Here is a 17,500-nt window from a genome sequence, read left to right on the forward strand (position 1 = left end):
GAGCTCCTGGTTGTGTTTATATTGGAGTATCCAGTGTGTGAGAGAGAGAGAGAGAGAGAGAGAGAGAGAGAGAGATGTGTGTGTGTGTGAGTGTGTGTGTGTGTGTGTGTGTGTGTGTGTGTGTGTGTGTGTGTGTTGTACCTCTCTCATGAGCTCCTGGTTGTGTTTATATTGGAGTATCCAGTGTGAGAGAGAGAGAGAGAGAGTGTGTGTGTGTGTGTGTGTGTGTGAGTGTGTGTGTGTGTGTGTGTGTGTGTGTGTGTGTGTGTGTGTTGTACCTCTCTCATGAGCTCCTGGTTGTGTTTATATTGGAGTATCCAGTGTGAGAGAGAGAGAGAGAGAGGGGTGTGTGTGTGTGTGTGTGTGTGTGTGTGTGTGTGTGTGTGTGTGTGTGTGTGTGTTGTACCTCTCTCATGAGCTCCTGGTTGTGTTTATATTGGAGTATCCAGTGTGAGAGAGAGAGAGAGAGAGAGAGAGATGTGTGTGTGTGTGTGTGTGTGTGTGAGTGTGTGTGTGTGTGTGTGTGTGTGTGTGTGTGTGTTGTACCTCTCTCATGAGCTCCTGGTTGTGTTTATATTGGAGTATCCAGTGTGAGAGAGAGAGAGAGAGAGTGTGTGTGTGTGTGTGTGTGTGAGTGTGTGTGTGTGTGTGACTCTTTGTGTTTGTGGAGTGAGTGTGTGTGTGTGAGTGTGTGTGTGTGTGTGTGTGTTGTACCTCTCTCATGAGCTCCTGGTTGTGTTTATATTGGAGTATCCAGTGTGAGAGGAACTCAATGGGATCCGGCGGCTTCAGTTCGAGCAGTTCACTGAGACCCTCCGCCAGACATCGACCCAAAACCCGCTTCACATACTCTGAATCCATCGGATGAAATAAATCTACCTCTTATTAATAAATGTCTAGAGTTATTCAAATAATCGATTATCAATAAAGAAATATAACAGTTGATAATGACGTATTAAATCATATAGCCTGCTCCCGCTTTGAAAAACCCATAAAAACCCGGTGATATCAAGTTTTATCGGTGAGATTAAACCGCACAAATGTTTGTGTGTGTGTGTGTGTGTGTGTGAGGCAGATTGTGTTTACAGTCTCTATGGTAACAGAGCAACACTGAAACACTTCCGTCTCAAATAAAACCGCTCAGGAGAGTCAGTTCCGGTGTTGAATCAAAACTCAAACCCTAAAAAACAACTTTCAAATCATTTATTTACTTGTTTATGAGTCGTTATTACCTTTGAGGACCCCCACAAATGGAGGTTATGTGCACACATGTAAACACAAAGCACAGTAACATGTATGACAATACAATGCAGACAAAGCTGTGAACAATTCTGTAGACAAACGTTTAATAACAAACACCATTTCAAGCCAAAATATGATCAAACTGAGTGAAGAACTATGACACTAAACTATTAAACACTTGAACTCAAGCTCTCCATGAATCCAGATGGAACTATGGTAATGAAAGTCTTTTTCTTAATTATGTCACAGCTGCCAACATCAATCAGTTTAAAGTGACAGTAGTTTTGAGAGAAAGCATTTGTCCAAAAACAAACCTTTTCTATGATGTTTGGTGTTTTGCTCTTAAAAGGGGATCTATCTAGGAAGTCTCTCTTAAGGCTAAAGTATACCTCACAGTATGCCTGACGTCATAATCCAGTCCGCGCTGGACAGATTTTCTCGACATGCAGAAGCACCCTTACGAAAAATTGAGAGTTTATGGCAAATTTGCCGCAAATTCGCCACTGATCATTTTCCCATGCAAATGAGCTTTGCTGCAAACTTGCGGCAAATTGTCCATTGTTGCCAAAGGTTTGCCAGAGGTTCGGCGAAGAGCTGCAAACTTCTGGCAAACATTTGCCGCAAATCAAAAGCTTATTTGCATGTGAAAATAATGAGCGGCAAATTGCAACTAGTTAAAATTTTTTGTAAGGGCGGTCATCGTCTGTGCGTACTCTACTAAAAGTGTATCACAAAGCAGTTGTAGTGCGCATGCGTCAAACGTTTTCGTATTCGCTCGCGGTTTAGAAGAGTATACTCACAAAGGCGACACAGAAAAAACGAAGTATACCTGGGCCTTTAAGGACGTGCAAAGTATAATTTGGCCTTTAGGCCTAACAAATTCATTTCTGCAAGAATTAGCTGAAAGGGGGCCTGGGTAGCTCAGCAAGTAAAGACGTTGACTACCACACCTGGAGTCACGAGTTCAAATGCAGGGCGTGCTGAGTGACTCCACTCAGGTCTCCTAAGCAACCAAATTGGTCCGGTTGCTAGGGAGGGTAGAGTCACATGGGGTAACCTCCTCGTGGTCGCTATAATGTGGTTCTTGCTCTCGGTGGGGCGTGTGGTGAGTTGTGTGTGGATGCCGCAGAGAATAGCGTGAAGCCTCCACACGCACTACGTCTCCACGGTAACGCGCTCAACAAGCCACGTGATAAGATGCGCGGATTGACGGTCTCAGACGCAGAGGCAACTGAGATTCCCGGATTGAGTCATTATGCCACCACGAGGACTTAGAGCACATTGGGAATTGGGCATTCCAAATTGGGGAGAAAAGGGGAGAAAATAAAAAAATAAAAAAGAATTAGCTTAAAGGCCCGGGTATACTTCATTTTTCGCATTACGGATCGGATTGCGCCAGGCCAACCGCGTTGCCTTTCTTTGATTTTCTCCCCAATTTGGAATGCCCAATTCCCAATGCGCTCTAAGTCCTCGAGGTGGCGTAGTGACTCGCCTCAATCCGGGTGGTGGAGGACGAATCTCAGTTGCCTCCGCGTCTGAGACCATCAATCCGCGCATCTTATCACGTGACTTGTTGAGCGCGTTTCCGTGGAGACATAGCGCGTGTGGAGGCTTCACACTATTCTCTGTGGCATCCATGCACAAATCACCACGCGCCCCACCGAGAGCGAGAACCACATTATAGTGACCACGAGGAGGTTACCCCATGTGACTCTACCCTCCCTAGCAACCGGGCCAATTTGGTTGCTTAAGAGACCTGGCTGGAGTCACTCAGCACACCCTGGATTCAAACTCGTGACACCAGGGGTGGTAGTCAGTGTCAGTACTCACTGAGATACCCAGGCCCTGCCGCTTTGCCTTTCTGAGTATACTTCTCTGACCACGAACATATAGGAATTCGTTTGACACAGACGTCGTGCACAGACGAGGACCACGTGCGCTAGTCAAGAAAATCTAGGTGCCGTGCGGTCAAGCTGCATGGCTGTGCTGATGACGCAATGTGCGCCACACATACTGCGCATGCAGAGGGTTCCGCAACACGGACACCCGAAGTATACTTTGGCCTTAAAGCTAAGGTATATAATTCTGTGCCACTAGCGCCACCGAAAGGAATTGCAAAAATAAACAGTGATTTCAAAACAGCTTTCAGTCAGATAGTCCGTTACGTAGAGTAACGATGTTGGGGCGGGTCTAAGCGGGTCTCTCAAATCAAACAGAAATTTTCATAATGACACAGAGACACAGTGTTTACAGTTTTCAAGAAAATGAACCTCTGATTTGCTCACTTATATTTGTCTCTGTGTAATAAGCTGGGATAGAAGTATTTTAACACTGAAAAAGTTACATACTTTAGCTTTAATAATAATAAAACATTCTTCCTTTCTCAAAAAATCACAGTAGTTTGACCATCTTGATCTGTATTGCAGTACAGACTGTATTACACATCTCAGTCGAAAGTCTTGTTCGCCGTGTCTTATATTAATCTATAATGTCAGATCTTTGGCTGTGTTTTGTCTCGTTTCCGCCTCTCATCAGAGAAACCGTCTCGTCTCCTCATCAGCACTGTGAGTGTTTCTGCAGATATGGAGCTGAACTCATGTGAGAACGAAGTGTAAAACAGTAACACTATGATCGCAAAAAGCCACTCCAGGATCGCAGCTGCGTGCTGCAGGACGAAACTCTCCTGAATAAAGAACACACCACCTACAGGACAGAGAGTTAAGGAGCATATACAGATATATATACTGTATTACAGGGTTAAAGAGCAGCTTGGACTTTCTTCAAAACATCTCCTTTTGTGTTCCACAGAAGAAAGTCATTCAGGTTTAGAACAGCATAATATTTTCAGGTGAAATATTCTATTAAATAAAAACTGTTGTAGAGGATATTGAGTATGAGGGTGGTGAAGGCGAGTAAAGTGAGCGCTAGTCGCAGGTGTGCGGTGTGGAAGTCTGTCCGTGTGTCGGCCGTACGGTACGACAGCAGCGTCTGCACACACACAAACAGCAGACTGCCGGGGAAGACCAGACCTGCTCCAACATAGTGAAGAACTTTAGCGTGATCCACCTGTAAAGAACACAATCATACAGGAGCTGAGAGAACTCGCCATGTGAAAACAGCATCTTAAAAGGACAGTTCACCCAAAAATGAAAATTCTGTCATCATTTACTCACCCTCATGTCATCCCAGATGTGTTTGACTTTCTTTCTTCTGCAGAACACAAATGAAGATTTTTAGAAGAATATTTCAGCTCTGTATGTCCATACAGTGCAAGTGAATGGTGACCAGAACTTTGAAGCTCCAAAAAGCACATAAAGGCAGCATAAAAGTAATCCATACGACTCCAGTGGTTTAATCCATGTCTTCAGAAGTGATATGATAGGTGTAGGTCAGAGACAGATCAATATTTAAGTCCTTTTTTACTATAAATCTCCACTTTCAAATGACCCTCCGATGCACGTTCACAAGAGTTCTTCTTCTTTTGTTTTCTGGTGATTTGCATTCTTCATGCATATCGCCACCTACTGGGTGGCAAATATGATTTATTTATTCTTTTTGTCCCTTTATCCCTACCTTCTTTCTTTTTTCTCCTCCCTGCCCAGTAGGTGGCGATATGCACGAAGAATGTGTATCACCAGAAAATGTATGGAAGATTTATAGTAAAAAAGGACTTAAATATTGATCTGTTTCTTACCCACACCTATCATATCACTTCTGAAGACATGGGTTAAACGACTGGAGTCGTATGGATTACTTTTATGCTGACTTTATGTGCTTTTTGGAGCTTATAAGTTCTGGTCACCATTCACTTGCATTGTATGGACCTACAGAGCTGAAATATTCTTCTAAAAATCTTAACTTGTGTTCTGCAGAAGAAAGAAAGTCAAACACATCTGGGATGACATGAGGGTGAGTAAATGTTGACAGAATTTTCATTTTTGGGTGAACTGTCCCTTTAAACTTGAAGCAATGTGTAGTTAATTGAGAAACACTTGAAGGAAACATACCATTGTTTTAATTTATTATTTATATTAATATATAACTTTTTAAATTCATGCTAAATAGCATATTACCTATTTTTGCTGTGGCATCGATATTGGTATTGAGAATTGAGAACTTTTACTGGTGTTGATTCCAACTGCTGAAATTTTGGTACTGTGAACCCAATGGCAGAAACTTATGAAGCAGGAAAAATGGCAAAATTTTTATTTTAGATGTGGCATTTAACAAAATTGTTTTGTTTTTTTGTTTGTTTTTTTGTGGGGTATTTTATAGATTTGTATTTTATAACAGCAAGTTTTGTGTTCTGAATTTTTTAGAAGTGAAATTATCTGTAAATATTCAGATTATAAAATTACAGCTGAAGAAATTCAATATTCTAAAATTCAAAACGCAGAAATTCAGATCTTACAGAAAGCAGGCCAGAGGTCAAGCTTCCATAGAAAAGTCGAAGTGAGCATTTTGGCCAATCACAGAGCTGCTACAGGTTTCTGACCTCTGTTAAGTTGGCACCCCAATAAATCATTACCAAACTATAGGCTACCATTCATTGTGCTGCAAAAATGAACGTTTGTGCTGGTTCGGTGTTTGTGATATTACACGGTTATTTTTTGGCTGTGTGATGTCACTTTCCACCCCATGTCGTTCAAATCGCTCCAAACTGGTGCCGTTCGTTTGTGCCGGTTTGTGCCGTTGAAAGAAACATCATAAAGTTTTCCTTTCTTTGTATTTAACAAGATCGCTTTTGGGAGCCGTGAAGTTGCGCAGACTACACCCCATATCAATCACTCCATCGTTTGTGCTTGCTTGGAGCTAGTTTGCGCCTGTTTGGTATCATTAAAGCATTTATTATTGGCAAAGACTTCATCTTTCACCCCAAAATCTAGCAGTGTGACTCAATTTACCAACATCACACTAAAGGTACCAGCTGAAAGAACTGTGTTGAAGAACTCTGTAGACCTGAAAGAAGAAAAGTGCTTTGGCTCTGTGTTTTCTTACTTGGAAGTTTCCCACAATCATGAGTCCAGTGGCACAGAGACCTCCAGCACACAAACCCTCAACGTTCAACACACTGTTACTCTTCTTATGAATCACATGAGCGTATCGCAGCAGACCAATCACGATCACTGGAAGAGGAAACACACCGATCACAATCAATGCAACACTGACATCATGGCAGAAGATAAAACACCAGACTCTTAACTCTCCTATTATATTTGGGTCATTTTTGACCGGTTTAAGAGTTAAAAATGGTGAAAAAGTAAATGTTATCTTAATCTTGTATTTGATAAAAATGCCTTTAGGTTCTCCACAACAATGAATAAATGAATAAGAAAAAAAAGTATGATCATTTTATGAAACTTGTTTATATTTATACAATATCAGGGTGTTGCTAGGGTGTTGCTAGGTGGTTACTAAGGCATTACTAAAGATTGCTTACTGTCTCAAGTTAAAAGAGACCATCCCCAATTCTCTAGTCTATGACACTCAGATCCCTGAATATGTTTGTGGATCTGCCAGGCAAACATTTATATTCCGAAATAAAAATATTTGAAAATATAAACCATGATTCGGTATAAAGGTGCGTCCCAAACCGCACACTTCTGCACTAATCTACACCGTTTTGTAGTGTAAGTAGTGCGAGTAGTACGTTTCCACTGAAAATGCAGCAAAAACCATACTAACCACCGTTAAGTGTACCATTTGGGACAATAAAATTCAGACACTACATGGCTGAGTGCATAGTATATTTTAAAAGTGTATAGTGTGTCGTTTGGGACACAGCTTATGATTTAAACAGATACAATGTGTAAATATTATCAGCTTTTTCCATTAAAAATTAAAAGTTTGCTCTTTATCTACACTGATATATATATATATATTACAGAGAAAATAAACTTTTCATTAAAATGTTACATTCTCCTAAAAATAAATACTCACATAAAATAAAACATTTCCCAGTTATTTAAATGATTAAATGTTACTGGGGAAAAAAACAACAACAACAACAGGTAACGTTATTTTAAAATGTTATTTTAACCTGAGATATCTGCGAAAGTATGTCCTTAAAAAAAAAAAAGTTTTTTCTAATGTAAACATTATTTATAGTGAAAATACAATATAATTTAACATTTTAATAAGTGTTAAATTGCCCTAAAAATACATTTATTCACACCAAATCAACATTTTATATATACAAATATTGCTCATTGAAATAAACAGATTTTACTATAAGTTACTATACTATTGTTATATTTTGAACTTTACTTAATTTGATGCAATATTTATGACACAAGATATTGAGTTTATGCTGTACTCGTAATAATGAAGAAACTCAACAAAGTAAACCCAAAATTCGTTGCTTGTTCTGTTTACTTTAAGTAAAATGGAAGTTTACTTAATCCATTTATGTTAGGACAACATCATTTTTTTTTTTGTTGACTAATGAAACTGGGCGTAATTTTAATGGAAGAAAGACAGTAATTTTAACTGAAAAACAATGTAAAAATACTACAGTTAAAAAAAACTAAATATTTACATGATATTGTACAGAAAAATATTTGCACAAATTATGTGTTTTTAGATGTAAGACGTATGATTTTACCATATAATTAACTGTAAAAAATTATATTAAGTTTAACAAGAGAATACATGTGCTTTTACAGTAAAATAAGATGGAAAACAATAATTGGGCATTTCATTATATTTTATGGAAAGGTTATGTATCTTCTTCTTTTTGATATCAGTTATGTACAGTGGGGTGTTCTATAATATATTTTATGTTGTTTAGGTAATTTGTAATGTTTTTTGAGGTAACTGTGTCTTTTCATGTGTGTTAATTATTGCTCCTGGTGAACTTTAAGTCATCATGTGTCCCTATGATGTTCTTTTATGCATTTGGCAGACACTTTTATCTAAAGTGACTTACAGTGCCCTTATTACAGGGACAACCCCCTGGAGCAACCTGGAGTTAAGTGTCTTACTCAAGGACACAATGGTGGTGCCTGTGGGGATCGAACCAGCAACCTGATTCTGATTACCTGTTCAGTGCTTTAGTCCACTACACCACCACCACTCACAGTGTTCTTACTGTGTTTAAAAATACTTTCTGATATTTGTAGTTCCAGGAGGTTGGTATGTTAAGTTTATATCACGTAAAAACACAAAAGGTAGTGAACTGTAAAATATACACGAACAAAAATGACATACCGTAATGCTTGAAACATGGTCACTGTATTTTTTTCCTGTGAATTTCTGGCAACCACAGCTGCTGGTATTTTACCGTAAATTTAACAGAATTCTTTTTTTTTCAGTGTAGTTCCCAGCATGCTTTGCTTGAGACTCGATGTGAAGAGAAAATGGTGAAGAGTCGAGCTTGAGCTTAAAAGATACTAGAATTTAAGGTTTCTAGGTCTTAAAATGAGCTTAAAATACATAGTGGGGTTAACCTAGACTCTTAGGGCTAAAAAACATACGTGTATTTGTTGGCGAGACACAGTAATGACAGTCAAAACAACAGTTTTTTTTTACTTAAATGGTCAAATATTTTCATTTCTATTTACAGTCAAAAAATAATTTTGTTTTTAATGAATGGTCAACAAATGTTTTGTTTTTTTTTGGCGCTCTTTCTAGATGAAATGCTGCTTATAATCCAGTTCTCATGACTAACTACTGCACACAACAATGATGATTCTGGTTGCTTTTGGACTGTGTAGTACGGAGGAGGGTGGGGCCGGGCCAGAATGAAACACCCAGACCCCAATCAGCCTGATGAGGCGAGTGAGGGATAAAGGCGACCGGAGACGGCAGTTCGAGAAAGAGAGAGAACTATGGGCAGCTGCCCTGTATGTGTTTATGTTTGTGTGTTTTTAAGTTTATCATTACACTTTATTTATATTGTCAAGCCAGTTCTCGCCTCCTCCTTTCCCTTTTAACCCCTTTACATTGGTGCCGAAACCCGGGAGGGAGGAGAGATGACCGTCGTAGAGTCCTCGACACTGCCGTCCACCCAGGGGAGCATCGCTGCCATCCGCCAGGGGATGGAGTAGCCCGACCGCCCAGACGCGGGGAATGGCCGCCGTCTGCGAGGCGAGGAGGGACTGGACTCCCTGACCGCCTGGAGCGATGGAGCCGCTGCCAGGGGTGGAGGAGTGTTCTGCCGGCCGCCAGAAACACGGAGGGGTCGAGGGAAGGCCGCTGTCCGCGCGAGGGGAGGAGGAAATCGACTCCCCGACCACCTGGAGCTTTAGGGCTGCTGCCAGGGGCAGCGGAGTGTCTTCACGGGCCGCCAGAAACACGGAGGGGTCGAGGGAAGGCCGCTGTCCACGCGAGGGGAGGAGGAAATCGACTCCCCGACCACCTGGAGCTTTAGGGCTGCTGCCAGGGGCAGCGGAGTGTCCTCACGGGCTGCCAGAAATACGGAGGGGCTTTCTGTCCGCTGGGGGTCGGAGGTTTGACTCCGGTCCGCCGGAAGAGGAGCGGCTGTCATCCGCCTGAGAGGGTGGAGGAGTGATCGAGGACCATGCGTCGGTGCATCAAAGAACCGGTGAGTGAGTTTCTTTTTCTCTCTCTCTCTCTCTCTCTCTCTCTCTCTCGCTGTCGCTCCATGTTGGCCTTTCCCTCACCTGTTTTTTTTTTTTCCTTCTTTCTTTTTTTTCCCTCCTGTCTCCTCCCAGGTCAAAGAAGATGTGGATGACCCACCAGCAGACGGGGCGCAAGGATTAAAATAAGTTCAGGCTCAACTTTACTTGACTTTGACAAGTGAGGTGCTTTTAAAAGACGGTCCTTATGATGCTGTAAAGTATCGGCACTATGGTCAACATGCTTTTTTTAGCCAATTTTACTCATGTAATATGTTAAACAGCTCATTATCTGCTAAGAACATACCCTGATGCAAGTGAAAATGAAAACAGGCTTCCATTATGAATCATTAAACTTTTACATGTTCAGAAAAAAAGAGTGGAAAAAAGCTTGAGTTCTGTGTGAAAAACACGCCTATGTCATTGTTCGTGTCAGTAATCAAATGTTATATGTTAGGTAGTGCTTCATATCTACTGTACTCTACTGGTCATTTTTGACCAGAAAGGAATTTTCCCAAGACGGAAGGGTTAAATTAACTATTTTACTCATCTGTCGGGCTGCTGTCAATCACATCAAGATATCACCAGAGAGATGCAGATTAAAGGTGAAAACAGACGTGAGTGTGTAAAGTAGACTCACCCATGAATGAAGCAGCGCTGCACAGCAGACTGAACCAGCAGCTCTCTGGAGGAACATCACCACACTTACTACAGAGACACACAGAGTCAGTTATGAGGGTTATTGGTCGAAAGTCAGCACAACATCACACGGATAAACATTTACGGCATTCAACACTTCGAACTAAATATATGAGAGGTCATAATGAAAGTTACACTTCCTTTATTTTAGAGGTAGACCGATATATCAGTTTTACCAATTAATCAGTGCCGATAGTTGCTTTTTGGAACTTTCCGTTATCGGCAAAATCTATTCTGATAGTTGCCGATATCTTATTTTATTCATCTGTGTTCCTCTATATTCGGCACTGGAGGATTTTACAGCCGCCTCTAGAGACTAAATAAAAACAAACAAAAGATCATGGTATTTAATGATTTTACTTGCAAAATATAACAATTTAATTTACATTTGCGTACTTAATATTTTTATTATGTTGTGACAGTTTTATAAAAGCAATAAGGCACTCAAGGCCGTGCTATATTGTGAATATAGTCACGGCTGAAGGGGTTACTCTGCTTCGCGTCGTGCCTAACAACACCCTTCAGCTGTGACGATATTCACAATATAGCACGGCCTGCCTTATTGTTATATATATATACTGTATATATACTGAATACTTAATCTGGTGAATAAATTTAGGCTATAAAATGATTAAGTTGGTAAATATTTATACTTCTAAGATTGTTTCTAAATAAGAGTCCCAAAATAAGTAGGCTAAGTTTATTTCGGGCTTGTTTATATACCATAGCCTGAATCGATTTAAAAACTATTGGCCGATTAATCGGTTATCTGCCTTTTCCACCACATTAATTATCAATATCGCCAAAGTCCACTATCGGTCGACCTCTGCAGTACTTCAACTGCTTTAAATGGGGAGGAAAAACAATATGTGTTTATATTGCTGTCAAGAATACAGAGATCTCAGACTGAAAGGTTTAGTAAGACATGTTTAGTAAGTTCTGTTCTCTGTTTTGTGAGCAGTTGTGTTGTGTTCTGTTGTCACTATCACAGTGGAGGACCTTTTTTAAGAAACAAAATGAGTTTTCGCTTGAACGCCCCAATGTCGTGCTCGTGCCCTATCATGAACGCACACAGGAGATCAACGGTCAGTGAACATTTTCACTAAATAATACATTCGATTTCAGTTTGTTTCTCATCAAATCTTATCGTATGCTTTCATAACAATCATGAGTCTCATGGAATAATTTATTAGACTTCTGAATTATACTTTTGTGTTCTTTTGAATCTTGAAGAGGTGGTCACCATAAACTGCCATTGTATGACTTCACTGAGCACAACATTTATTCACAATTTCTCCCTTTGTGTTCAGAAAAAGAAAGAAAGTCATATAGGGTTATAACAACACAGGGGTGAGTAAACAATGACTGAATATGCATTTTTGGGTGAACTAATCCTTGAAGAATGATGGAACGATATTACACTTTAAAAACCCACACATTGTGTTACCTGATGAGTGGAACACTGTCGAGTGTGCAGCACAGATCAGAACCGCTCTGAAGAACCAGAGACTTCTCACACGATGAGTTATACACCCTATAAACGACAATACACATTATTATCTGCATATTATATTGTGTAGCATTAGCTATAACAAATATTTGATACATTTGTATAATGTTTTAAAAGCAGGAATATTATAAGTTTTAAGGGTTGTGCTTTTGAACATTCATTGCAGAATCCTTCCTAATGAATGAGACATAAATGAACTCTGAAACAAGACTTTTCTTTTGATAATAAACGTATCAGTGTGTCAACTTTGATCAGTCTGAACAAACGTACTGAAGATATCACTGTCAAACAAACCACAGATAAAATCTTCCAAACACATTGATTCGGCATCTGTCACTTTATAATCAATATAATCTCATCAAATGCTATAGGAAAAACTTCAGTAGATCAATCACATCATTGTTTCGTGATAAAACACTGAAATAAAGAAGATGAAATATTCACCAGTTATTGACAGGACACACATGTTGATTCTGCAGGGCCATTGCATATCTGTAAAAATGAGAGAAAAGACAAACGTAAAAAAAAAAAAAAAACAATTGTTTTTTTAATTATAAAAAAACATTTTTTTTTTGTTACAAAAATTAGCATTTTAAGAAACATTAAGAAGAAGGCTAATGCTACATTTTCTCTTTGTTCAACAACATCAGCAAAAGCACATTTAAATGTAAACACTTTGCAAAGATACAGATTTACACATTAATACTATCTAAACCACACTGTGTATCATTTAAACATTGTGTAAATTAATAATAAAGATCTCCTCTAAAAAAGAGTTTTAAATACTCACATAATCCAGATTCCCGGCAGTGTGAACACAGGCAGACTGATGGGGATCAGAACCCACAGAGACATTTTCACAGTTTTTGTAGAATTTCTCTGAATCATTTCATCAGATGCAACTCTGCACTGATCAGAACGCATCTTCAGTCAGATTAAGCTAACACAAACTGAACTCAAGTGAGTTTTCGAACAGTAACTGGTGCTGGTCTGATTCATGACTGCAGATGCTGCCGTGATGACACCATCTGTGACAGTTAAATCTGATCTCTCAGTTGAGCTGATGCTCCGCCCCACTTCTCATTATAGAGCGCAACAGTGACCGCCCACTTTTTCAGCCGTCTGGGTTCCGGAAGTATTTTCCCCATTCATTTCTTCCTTAGACTTTTAATAAAATCCTTCATAAAAGAGTTGTGAGCCATGAACCAAACCAACCAGCTCCGAGGTGAATCACAACATCACAAACTTTGTTTTGAGGCAAAAAAGTATTTGAAAATCGGACATAAAGACAAAGATACAAGACTGTGTACTTACTGTCTTTCATGAGGGCACGGACTACAATCCCATGAAGCATTGCAAATGATGTCACTGAACAATTGGAATATATAAAACTTATTGATTTTAGGTTGTTGATAATTAGTAAAGAAACAATATATTTTGCGTTTATTGGGTGAAGGGAAACCGACTCGATTATGTCATTCACAGTGCATCATGGGAGTGGGCGGTCGCTTTGAGGCATGTTTCATGGGTTTTGTTGGCCACGGTTCTCTGATTGGTGGATCTTTCTCTGCTGTATCATGGGTAATGTAGTTGTTTACCATGAATTCCACTATCAAACACTATTTTTAAACAATGAAGTTGAAATAACGCAGACAGATGGCTTCAACAGAAGCATATACCATCGATGAACAACCTCAGAGCTCATGGTAGGTCTGTCTTTAAAGGTTTATAAGTTATCGTTGAAGATCAATTCATCTATGGGATAAATGAATGGGATTTTTACTTCAGACTGCAGCTTCATCAGTGTCCAGCAGGTAGTGGTACATACACTCTCTGACACACACTTCACATCTGATCTGTTATTAAAGCGAAAGACATAACTTTATATTTAAATGATCACATCTAAATATGATCCACATGATCACATTTTTGCTGAAAACCGGTTGTTTGCAATGTACTTGACGTCCACTGCATGTATTATTGCTGTGAAATCTTTGCTGATTTTGATGAAGGTAACAATAATGATTGCAATGTTACTGATATTTTAAAATGAGTTTTTCCTGAATTAACCCTGTAAAGCCTGACATTTGAAATTGCCAGAAAATGCAAATTATTTGACATTAAACTGTTTTTAGTGCCATTAGACAAACTATAAAAAGAAATCATAAAGAAAAAAATCACTTTCAAAACCCCTTTCTTTGTGTGTGTGTGGTGTGCATGAATGTAATGTAATGGTGATTGAGATATATTCCTCAAAAGCCTGTTGTATCATATTTGATGCATGGTTTTCAAAGGTGGGTTTTCAATAAAATAATATACAAAATTTTAACCAAGCACAAGTTGCTAATATTCAGCAAATACTCATTTTAAAATATCAGTAACAATATAATCATTACTGTCACTTTTACTTTATTAAAACAAGCTGTCATTTATTCCAACATAAGAGTCACTTTTCCGCCACCATTTTAAATAGATCAGTATAAACATTGAAACCACTTTTACACAAAAAACACTAGATGGTGCCATAAACATGTGAAACTTATATAATATAGGTTGTTTAGCTCAGAGAGGGAAACAGGAGCCGTCAAACGTTGTGTAATCATATTTGATACACACGGCATTATAGGGTTAAAATAACTTGTAATCTCTGCTGGTAAAAGCAATAGTAACAGCAACAGTAACAGCAAAATTAACAGCAACAGCAACATTAACAGTAACAGCAACAGCAACAGTAACATTAACAGTAACAGCAACACTAACAGTAACAGTAACCGCAACAGTAACAGCAACAGTAACAGTAACAGCAACAGTAACAGCAACACTAACAGTAACAGTAACAGTAACAGTAACAGCAACAGTAACAGTAACAGCAACAGTAACAGCAACAGTAACAGCAACAGCAACAGTAACAGCAACATTAACAGTAACAGTAACAGCAACAGTAACAGCAACACTAACAGTAACAATAACCGCAACAGTAACAGTAACAGCAACAGCAACACTAACAGTAACAGTAACAGTAACAGCAACAGTAACAGCAAGAGTAACACTAACAGCAACAGTAACAGCAACAGCAACAGTAACATCAACAGCAACAGTAACAGTAACAGCAACACTAACAGTAACAATAACAGTAACAGCAACAGTAACAGTAACAGCAACAACAGTAACAGTAACCGCAACAGTAACCGCAACAGTAACAGCAACAACAGCAACAGTAACAGGAACAGCAACAGGAACAGTAACAGAAACACTAACAGTAACAGTAACAGCAACAGTAACAGCAACACTAACAGTAACAGCAACGGTAACAGCAACAGTAACAGTAACAGCAACACTAACAGCAACACTAACAGCAACAGTAACAGCAACAGTAACAGTAACAGCAACAGCAACAGTAACAGCAACAGTAACATTAACAGCAACAGTAACAGCAACAGTAACAGTAACAGTAACAGCAACAGCAACAGCAACAGTAACAGCAACATTAACAGTAACAGCAACAGCAACAGCAACAGTAACAGCAACACTAACAGTAACAATAACTGCAACAGTAACAGCAAAAGCAACACTAACAGTAACAATAACAGCAACAGTAACAGCAACACTAACAGTAACAGTAACAGCAACAGTAACAGCAACAGCAACAGTAACAGCAACAGTAACAGCAACACTAACAGTAACAGTAACAGTAACAGCAACAGTAACAGCAACAACAGTAACAGCAACAGTAACAGCAACACTAACAGTAACAGTAACAGCAACAGTAACAGCAACACTAACAGTAACAGTAACAGCAACAGTAACAGCAACAGCAACAGCAACAGCAACAGTAACAGCAACAACAGTAACAGCAACAGTAACAGCAACAGCAACAGTAACAGCAACAACAGTAACAGCAACAGTAACAGCAACACTAACAGTAACAGTAACAGTAACAGCAACACTAACAGTAACAGTAACAGTAACAGCAACAGCAACAGTAACAGCAACAACAGTAACAGCAACAGTAACAGCAACACTAACAGTAACAGCAAGAGTAACAACAACACTAACAATAGTGCAAGTCATTTGTGACTCTGATAAGTGCAGTCTCTGTACTGTTATGAAGCCTAAATCCTGACTGAAATTGTTCAAATATACTATTTCTCTGTAGAAATGAACATAGTTGGGAGGACACTACCATTTCTAGTATTTTCGACATAAATGGTAGATTTGAAATCGGTCTATAATTAGCCAATTTTCCAGGATCAAGTTGTGGCTTCTTAATAAGTGGTTTGATAACTGCCATTTTAAAGTTTCTTGGGACATGTCCTAAGGATAGCGAGGAGTTAATAATATTAAGAAGAGGTTCTGAGATTACAGGGAATACCTCTTTTAAGAGCTTAGTTGATATTGGATCTAACAAACATGTTGTGGCTTTTGATGTTTTGATAATTTTTGTTAGCTTTTCATGACCTATGACAGCGAAGGATTGAAGTTGCACGTGAGGAAAATTATGAGATACTGTTTTCTGTTGTACTGTGACAGATGATTGCATAATTCCAATTTTATTTCTGATTATTTCAATTTTATCAGTAAAGAAATTCATGAAGTCATTACTATTGTGCTGCTATGGAATATCTAGCTCAGTTGAGGCTTTATTCCTAACCAATTTATCCACAGTACTGAATAGACCCGTAGGATTGTTGTGGTTATTTTTTATGAGTTTGCTAAAATATGCTGACCTGGCAGCTTTTAGTACCTGTCTGTAGCTACAGACACTATCCTTCCATGCACCGCGAAATACCTCTAATTTTGCATTCTTCCACTTGTGCTCCATTTTCTGAGCTGCTCTCTTGAGAGCATGAGTGTGATCATTGTACAATGGTGCTGGGCTTTTTCTTTAATTTTCTTTAATCGAAGGGGGTCGACACTATCAAGAGTGCTAGAGAAGACTGTATTTATATTTTCTGTTATTATATCAAGTTCTTCTAGACTTTTTGGCTTACTGAGTATGTGAGACAATTCTGGAAGATTATTAGTGAAGCTATCTTTAGTGGTTGAAAGAATAGTTCTACCTGAACGATAGCGTGGTGTAGATTGAGTGACATTAGCTGACTGCAGCAAACAAGAGACGAGGTAATGATCCGAGATGTCATTGCTCTGCGACAGAATTTCTATAGTATCAACATCAACTCCATATGACAGAATTAAATCTAGCGTATGATTATGACGATGAGTTGGTCATGTCACATTTTGTCTGACTCCAAGAGAGTTGAGAATATTGATAAATGCTAATCCCAATGTGTCATTTTCATTATCTATGTGAATGCTGAAGTCACCAACAATTAAAGCTCTATCTACATTAACTACTAGATCAGACAGAAAATTTGCAAATTCACCAAGGAAATCAGAATATGGCCCAGGTGATCTATATACTGTAGCAAGAACAAAAGACGACAGAGATTTTTTATTTATATCTGACGGT

At 39.0% G+C, this 17,500-nt stretch overlaps 2 protein-coding genes across 6 annotated transcripts in view; both read right to left on the minus strand.

Moving 5' to 3' along the window:
- Nucleotides 1–957, minus strand: part of dydc2 (DPY30 domain containing 2) — a 20,938-nt gene extending 19,981 nt beyond the window's left edge. Inside the window, exon 1 of one of the 5 annotated variants that reach the window (XM_051667934.1) lies at nucleotides 715–957. In XM_051667934.1, coding sequence (XP_051523894.1) covers nucleotides 715–861 — 147 coding nt within the window. In that variant the 5' untranslated portion in view covers nucleotides 862–957. Of the gene's footprint in view, nucleotides 1–141; nucleotides 186–278; nucleotides 323–406; nucleotides 451–546; nucleotides 591–714 lie in introns of those variants that run through there. The other 4 variants (XM_051667959.1, XM_051667958.1, XM_051667957.1 and 1 more) reach the window with 4 other exon arrangements.
- A 2,078-nt stretch (nucleotides 958–3,035) lies between these two features.
- On the minus strand, nucleotides 3,036–12,951 carry zgc:86738 (Transmembrane protein 150A-like). The gene is made up of 7 exons (XM_051667994.1): nucleotides 12,821–12,951; nucleotides 12,475–12,522; nucleotides 11,968–12,054; nucleotides 10,462–10,529; nucleotides 6,241–6,368; nucleotides 4,116–4,308; nucleotides 3,036–3,945 (listed from the first exon to the last, which is right to left on the minus strand). Exons 1-7 carry the CDS (start codon nucleotides 12,916–12,918, stop codon nucleotides 3,734–3,736), a joined length of 834 nt encoding a protein of 277 aa, XP_051523954.1. The 5' UTR covers nucleotides 12,919–12,951; the 3' UTR covers nucleotides 3,036–3,733.
- Between the last annotated feature and the right edge of the window lie 4,549 nt (nucleotides 12,952–17,500).

The sequence above is a fragment of the Myxocyprinus asiaticus genome, chromosome 32 (genome assembly GCF_019703515.2).
Source record: "Myxocyprinus asiaticus isolate MX2 ecotype Aquarium Trade chromosome 32, UBuf_Myxa_2, whole genome shotgun sequence".
Taxonomy (NCBI): domain Eukaryota; kingdom Metazoa; phylum Chordata; class Actinopteri; order Cypriniformes; family Catostomidae; genus Myxocyprinus; species Myxocyprinus asiaticus.

Excerpts from the sequence above, each read along its gene's own strand:
- zgc:86738 (XM_051667994.1), bottom strand. The coding sequence starts at position 12,918 with ATGATTCAGAGAAATTCTACAAAAACTGTGAAAATGTCTCTGTGGGTT. Across the intron at positions 10,530-11,967 it reads GACAGTGTTCCACTCATCAG|TAAGTGTGGTGATGTTCCTC; the intron begins GTAACACAATGT and ends GTGTCTCTGTAG. Across the intron at positions 4,309-6,240 it reads TGATTGTGGGAAACTTCCAA|GTGGATCACGCTAAAGTTCT; the intron begins GTAAGAAAACAC and ends TGTTCTTTACAG.